The sequence below is a fragment of the Carassius auratus genome, chromosome 16 (genome assembly GCF_003368295.1).
Source record: "Carassius auratus strain Wakin chromosome 16, ASM336829v1, whole genome shotgun sequence".
NCBI lineage: Eukaryota > Metazoa > Chordata > Actinopteri > Cypriniformes > Cyprinidae > Carassius > Carassius auratus.
The window spans coordinates 4,117,796-4,125,849 of NC_039258.1; the positions used below are offsets into that span (position 1 = coordinate 4,117,796).

At 38.4% G+C, this 8,054-nt stretch overlaps 1 protein-coding gene across 1 annotated transcript in view; it reads right to left on the bottom strand.

Annotated features, from left to right (window-relative positions):
- Positions 1-304: 304 nt before the first annotated feature.
- The window catches only part of LOC113115818 (DENN domain-containing protein 4B-like), a 27,505-nt gene continuing 19,755 nt past the window's right edge, over positions 305-8,054 (bottom strand). Inside the window, exons 20-28 of the mRNA XM_026283445.1 lie at positions 7,701-7,881; positions 6,249-6,513; positions 5,564-5,668; positions 4,712-4,887; positions 3,268-3,655; positions 3,096-3,195; positions 2,286-2,451; positions 2,155-2,213; positions 305-531 (exon numbers count right to left, since the gene is read on the bottom strand). Coding sequence (XP_026139230.1) covers positions 386-531; positions 2,155-2,213; positions 2,286-2,451; positions 3,096-3,195; positions 3,268-3,655; positions 4,712-4,887; positions 5,564-5,668; positions 6,249-6,513; positions 7,701-7,881 — 1,586 coding nt within the window. The 3' untranslated portion in view covers positions 305-385. The remainder of the gene's footprint in view (positions 532-2,154; positions 2,214-2,285; positions 2,452-3,095; positions 3,196-3,267; positions 3,656-4,711; positions 4,888-5,563; positions 5,669-6,248; positions 6,514-7,700; positions 7,882-8,054) is intronic.

The window sequence follows — 8,054 nt, forward strand, 5'->3', positions numbered from 1 at the left end:
CAGAGACGATGGATCTGCTGGTCAGGAAACATCTCACACAAACATGAAGAAGCTCAGACCCTCACTCCACTGCAGGATCATCTCAAACTCCCATGATGCCTTCCGGCGTTCCCAACCGGAATCTTCATCTTTGAGTTCCATGAAATAAAACCAAGAGAAATAAACGAGGTAAATTCAGACGCCACATTAGATCCTATAAAATCTACCGAGGGGCGGCCGGGTGTCAGTTTGCTGTCATTAGTGAAAGGCTCACGAGTTCCCATAATGCACAGCAGCATCTGCAGAAGCGCTCAGACTGTGTTTTGCGTTCCTCTTCAAGAAGCGGTTACACGACGGCAAGACGAGACAAGCGGAGTGTGTGTGTGTGTGTGTTGTGTGTGTGTGATCAGCACTCCAGCGGCAGCAGGAAGCAGCGTCTGCAGTCGATGGCTTTAGGACTGGGCGGCTGGACTCTCTTCCTCTTCAGTTCTTCTCGGCCCAGAGAACTGCTCAAGCGATGGTACGCTGTCTTATAACGCTTATCAAACGAAGCTGCGGACACACAACATAATAAAATATAAATATCCTTACCATTATAGCGATAGTTCACCCAATAATCAACATTCACTGTTAATTTACTCACTCTCAGACCGTGCGAGATGTAGGTGACTTTTTGATTTATTTATTAAAGTAGATTTTTAGCTGAAATCATGTCTTTGGTGAATTCACAAAATGCAAGTCAATGGCTACCGTCACTTTTAGAGTCCAAAAAAAACTATTCACACAACACAAAATGAATCCCTGTGGCAACTGAACAATGTTCAGTCGGTGCAAGAAACTGAATATTATTTACTACATTATTATCTGTAATCCAGAGCCTCGGGCAAGCGGTTCAGTCCACATTAATCATTCTTTGAAACCAGTTCTTTTTTTGTCAACTAAAGATAGATAGATAGATAGATAGATAGATAGATAGATAGGTTAAGGCCTGTGCGGATCAACTGGCTGAGTTCTTCACAAACATTTTCAACTTCTTGAACACATTCGTCAGGATTCTATTCATTGATTTCAGTTCCTCCTTCAATACTGTGATCCCATCCAAACTGATCTCCAAGCTCACTGATCTTGGCATCAGCCCCTCCCTCTGTAACTGGACCCTGGACTTTCTCACCAACAGACCACAGTCTTTTTAAAGCAGTAACTACACTTCCTCTATCCTCGCTTTAAACACTGGTGTACCACAGGGCTCTGTGCTGAGCCCAATCCTCTTTTCTCTTTTCACTCACTACTGCATACCTGTGCATGGTTCCAACTCCATAATCAAGTTTGTAGATGACACCACGGTGGTTCAACATCTAGCAGTGTTGTTTGCCAACAACAACCTTGCACTCAACACCCAGAAGACCAAAGATCTGATTGTAAATCACCGGTGAATCGGGAAGAACCATGGTCACACTCCCATCTACAGCGATGGACCTGAAGTGGAGCATGTGGCTAGCTTTAAGCTCCTTTGTGTCCATCTCTCTGAGGATCCTTGTGTTGCCTGTTTAAGCTTTTTTGTGTCATTAGCCACTGACTTTCATTTTATGTATCGCCAAGGATCATGGTTTCAGCTAAAAATCTTCTTTACTGTTCTACTGAAGGAAAAATATCGGACCCACTTTATATTAAGTGGCCTTAACTACTATGTACTTACATTTTAATGAATAATTTAGTACATTGTACTTATTGTGTACATACGTTTTTACATTTTACTTATATTTAAAAAAAAACTACATGTAATTACATCTGTATTTAATTTCTGTAATTACATTTATAATTATACTGTTGACCCATATTTTACACCTTAACCCACCCTTAAACTTACCCATACCTCCAACCCTCTCCCTAACCTTACCCCTATCCCACCTCAATAGCAGCAAAAGTGTTTTAAAATACAATATGAACACAATAAGTACATTGTACTATTTTTTATGTAAGTACATAGTAGTTAAGGCCACCTAATATAAAGTGGGACCAAAAGTCTCCTACATCTTGGATTGCCTGAGAGTCCAATTTTTTTTCCAAAATAACAGCAAATGTTGATTATTTTTTTAAATATTACTTTAAAGTTTTCTTTAAAGTAAATAAAAATAAAAGCTGTTTATTGGAGTTTGCTGGTTTAGCGGGACTCACCGACGTGATCTTTGCCCATGGCGGCCAGTGTGAGGAAGAGCATCTCTCTGTACAGACTCCTGCAGAGACACACAAACACACATCAGAGTCTCATCTCAGCTGAGCATCACTACAGCATCACCACGCCTCACCTCTGTATCCGCGGAGTGCCAGGCTGCTTAGCAACCGTATCCAGGAAGAGCGTGATGGCCTTGTGTACCTCGTTCATGCCGATCCAGCGCAGCACTTCCTCCAGGAAGTTGAGGTTGAAGGGATGGTTGTGATGCCGCCAGCTGTAGATGCGCATGGGGACGCCACCTGCAGGACAGGAGGGAATCACTTCAATCAATAATGGGAATCAGCAGAATATTAAAATTTATTTTTGAAAATTACTTTTCATACAGTATGTAACACAGATGTCAATGAAAATATTTTTAAATCTGAAAGTGCAGCATGTGCAGATTTAGCATGTGTCCTATGCTACGGAAAACCATCAGTTGTTTTTTGCATTGGTCTGAATGAAAATGCTAATTTATTGTTTTCCACTAGGTGTCGCTTTTGGAGCTGTAAAAATAACGGTTAAATGCATATACACAGTGCTGATTTGTACTTGCATTTGACACTTGCTGAGTGTTAACCTCAGTCATGTCTGTTTATACCCGGAAGATACGTTTTTAGCAAAAGAACAAATGTATGAGAATTCTTTAAGTGCCTCAAAATACTTTTTTTTTTAACTTTCAGATTTTTTTTTTTCAATAGTTTTTTTTTTTTAAGATTCATAAACATTTTAAAACATGCCTTTACAGTTGCTTAAAATCCAACTTTTTGGGTTGTTGCTATTAATAAACAAATAAGGAAGCCCTGATAGGGTGACAAAAAGTACCAAAGTTGCATAATGCATTAACTTCCATAAAAAATCAAATTAATAAACAAACTAGTCCCTGTGTGTGTTTGTGTCTTACTGTGAATCTTCCAGAGCATGTAGAGAGGAGGCCACTGCTCCGTATCTGGGGTCAGTGTGTCCCACAGCAGCCTCACACGCACCGCCGTGCCCTCTGACCCCTGACACACAAACACAGTCAGCTGAGCTCCTCTGTGTGTGTGTGTGTGTGTGTGTGTGAGAGAGAGAGAGACCTGTGTGAGGCGTGCGGTCAGCGGAGACGTCCGCAGCAGCTGCAGCAGGTTACTGGGCAGGCCGAGGCGAGTGAAGTACCAAACCAGATTCCAGAAGAGGATGGAGTGACTGTCCAGCAGCTGGACCTGAGAGAGAACAGCCTCGCCCTCGTTCTCCAGCAGACTCTCCATCTCCTTGCGCACCACCAGCGGGCTCAGGTACGCCACCGTCACCTGCGGGGCTCCGCCCACCGACGGCACGCTGCTCTCTGATTGGCTGCTGGTCTCAGAGCTGGAGTCCGTCTCTCTGATGCCATTACACTGATGCTGCAGTGTGTCGTCCGGAGCGGAGCGAGGAAGCATGATATTCTCCAGATCATCCTCCACGCTCAGGTTACTGCGCTCCACACTGCGCACACACACACACACACACAGAGCGAGAGAGAGACAGACACACACACACACACACACACACACACAGAGCGAGAGAGAGACAGACACACACACACACAAACACACACACACAGAGCGAGAGAGAGACAGACACACACACACACACACACACACACACACACACACACACAGAGCGAGAGAGAGACAGACACACACACACACACACACATACACACACACAGACAGATCCTGTGATTTCTTGACACTTCATTCATACTTTAGATACTTCTATTGGTATTTTCTATATATTCATAGGTTCATGAAACTGCAGATCATGTAAATAACACCATAGTTTCGATTTTCATATTAAAATTTCTTGTGCATTTACAAAATTGTTTTAGAGATTCTGTACTGGACAAAAGCATATTACATAAATCACTTTATATAATTTTAGAATATTTTTAATATATTTTTGAGTTTGGAAAAACAGGTGTTTGTAGTGACAGCAGTATTTCAGACAGTGATTCTTTCAATTGTTCTTTTACTGATCACAAATATGAAATTGACTGAAAATTTGATTTTTTTTTAAGGTTCTCAAAGCAAAGCAAAATTTATCATATTTTTAATTATTAAAACAATAAAACATTTGGAAGAAATTATTATAATATACCATTAAATAAATAAAAAAGTTTCTTTAATAAATAATGTTTCAAAATAATAGTATTTTTTGTCTCTAGTTTTTTTAATAAATTTTTTATTTCAGTTTTAGATATTTTAGTACTTTTATATCATTTTTTTAACTGCTTACATTTTCAAAACTTTGCCTCTTTTTTCAAAACTTTACACACAAATCCAAGAACTGCACACAAATGCTAAATGTCTCTCATCTCTTGCAAAATGAAGCACTGTGTTGAAAATATCACAAATGCATTTCAAAAGCAAACATTTGCTAACACTTCTGCAATAATATTAGTTCCTGTTAGACTGTTGTGTTACATCGAGAATTGAGTTAATGTTTATTTTATTTGAAATAATGTTAAATCTGGTGTTAGTTGTAGTAGTTCTGTGTTACCTGCAGATGGGCCCAAGGTCACAGATTTCTGCGTTTAGCAGTGGGACGAACGGCGCGGAGCAGAACGGACAGGTGGTGTTGAGATTAGAGTCATCAGATGACCAGCCGGCCATGATCTCCTCATCATACACCAGAGAATTACAGCTGCGACACAGCGAGCAGCTCGACATCAGAACCTGACACACAGACACAGAGATGAACATAAACACAACATAGACCAGAACATTTTGTTGACCATAGCTCAAATCGTACGTATCTGAACGCCATCAATCCGTTGCAGTGAATGAAAAGGTATCAAATCGATCACAAGTGCAGTGTGGAGTACCTCAAGGCTCGGTACTAGGGCCGTTACATTTCTCAGATAATTAGGGTCTCATGTAATTGTCCAGGTGTCTGCAATAGTGTTTACTATGATTACTATTCTCATTTGCATTATTGACTTTCTCTCTCTCTCAATAATAATTAAAATATATGGTATAAATTACTCAAGTAAATGTGATGTTACCGCACTATTTCATCTCTGAGTCTAGTTTGAAGCGGCAGAATGCTAGAGCTAACGAGCAGGTACTTTTTCCCTGCCGTTAAACGATTTTAACGCACTCTGCTTCACGGCAGGTGGTTCTTGACCTCCACATCATCTATTAAAATTGTTAAATGCACAGCTAGCCATGCATCATCTTTTACTTATACTACACTATTTGTGTCAAAGTAACTGCGTTTTAAACAGGAGAACACTGTGAAAAACAGTAACGATAGTAAATATTCAATATTTCATTCTTACAACAGTGTCTGTGCAATCAAGTCCATAATATTGCCAAAAAAAAAGTATCGTCTCTCAAAGATGTCACAAACCTCAATGCCCGCCCCTTCCTGTGCAGAATCCCACGACTTCCTGTGAGGAACCACCAGCGTCTGGATGTCCATCATGTCAATGTCACTCCCTACAGACAGAGAACTCTACAGACATACAGATACAATAATTATCAGGGCTGTCTAGTGATTAACATGGAATCTAATTTATTGCATTACATATTTTGAGTCAACATTGCATAAATAAATTATAGTTAGTTTATCCAAAAATGATTTTTTTTTTCATTTTTTGGTAAACTACTGTAACCATTATTTTTTTTTTATGAATACTGTAATATAAAATTATAAAAAAAAAAAAAAGGATATTCTGGATATTAAACTATTAGCACCAGTAGGTGGCGGTGTGTCACTGTCTTAATGAGTGAGTCACTGAATCATTCATTCAACTGAATCATTCAGAAATGAAGCAAGTGACTGGCTTTATTTATGAGTCAGTGAATCACTGCTGTGTGTTGATCAGAGATAGATGTTCATCAGTTCTGCTGTATTTGAATGGAAGTATTTTCATTTGTGAACTTGAGCAAAAACTAAAATGTAATGCAATATTAACTTATTTAAATGAACTGTTGTATAATCTCGTGCAAATATATGACATTAATTTAAGAGTATTTGCAGCTGATATCTTGAATTTTAGGCTCTTATACACTCTAAAAAAGATTCCAGTCACCTCAGACGTGGCGTTGTACAGCCGCTCCTTGGCCTTCAGCAGACTCTCGGTCATCTGGCTCTTGCGAGAGGGTTTCTGACGCGAGTATCTGTTCGCTCCCGGCCGCCGGTCGTCTACGCTAGCAGCTCGTCGCGCCGCTGAACGGTTCCTCGTAGGCGTCAGCAGCTGCTGCAGTTTCCCGGCCAGACCGCGGCTCGGAGACGACACGTTGTTGTAGTTTTCATCCACCGACTTTCTGTTAGGAGTCTCCCTCACTTCCACCAACCTGCAGAACACGAGCGTTTTTAATTCATATAATAGCTTCTGTTTCAAAATAAGAAACGAGTTTATAAATGTATTTGTCAGTAAATAGTGCCTAAGTAAAATCCAATCAATATCATTCTCCATTCCATCTGTTTGTGAACACAATTAATCCAGCAGCTCTCAAGCGTTCTCCACAGCCCCTCGTGATCCAGAACTGTTTATTAATTAATTAATTAATATTTTTCATATACAGTCACTCCTGGTTTCTGTACAATACATTTCTGGATTCCAGAAAAAAATTGCTCGTAATTTTATTCTAAAATTATTAATTTATCTATTTATATTTTTTTTTTAAAAATTCATTTTTTTATCACTTATCTTAATTGATTTAATTTTAGTACTTTTTTTGTTTTAAGTCATCTGTTTTTCAAATTTGTTTTACTTTTATTATAAAATTTTTAGCATGGTGAATTAAAATAAGGAATATACACTTTTTTTATTTGTTTAAACTTATTTTACAGCTTGTTTTATATTATTTGAACTGTTTTTAAGTAATCTCGAGGCCCTGGAGTCCTGGCTGAGAGCCGCTGGTCTAGTGCACATCACAATAAATCAGTTTAATTAAAGCTAATTACAGTGAAGGTACGCACCTGTGAAAATCAGTATTAATGCGCATCCTTTGCTCAAGCTGCTTTCCATGAAGAGTAATGATGAGATTAGCTACTGTTTAAGAGCAGTAACACACTAATGAACAGGTTTTAATAAACAATGTTTTATCTTATTTGGTTTTATTTTTCAATTATTTATATACATTTTATATTTCACAGATTTTATTAATTTATTCAAATTAATTACTTAATACATAATATAACAAAAAAATTTAATTGTACATTTTTATGATTTAATTAGTCAACAATTAGCTAGAAAATAAAACAAAATTATGTAGAATTGTGTATGATTTACTTAATTTGTTAAAATAAAATGCAAACATTTTTTTTTATTATTTTAATGCTACATTTTTATGATTTCATTAATTTGTTAAAAAAATCTAATAAAATGCAAAATTTATTATTTGAATTCCACACATTTATGATTAAAATAATTAGTTTATAATAAAAAAATAATTACATTTATTTTAATCAGGTAAATAAAAAAAAAAGAAATATCTTGGTCTTTTAGTGATTTATGCTTGTTTTTATGTCTGTGTACCTGCTGTCCCTCTCCGGCCGACTCCTGCAGTCTGCGTCTGCGTCTGCGCTCTCTGCACAGTCTCTGTAGAAGGTGGACAGACAGACGTCGCTGCGGCGCACTAACACCGCTGGAGGACTCAGTGTGTGTCTGCGGCCGGCGGGAGGCTTCTGCGCAGCTGCTTTCTTTGACAACTTCAGCTCTGATCAACAAACAAAGACTGATATGTGACCCTGGAGTCGATTATACTGAAACTGAGATGTATCCATCATCTGAAGACTGAATAAATCATCTCTCCATTGATGTCTGGTTTGTCAGGAGGACAATATTTGACCGAGATACAACTCATGGAATCTTTAATATGCATGGTTCAGA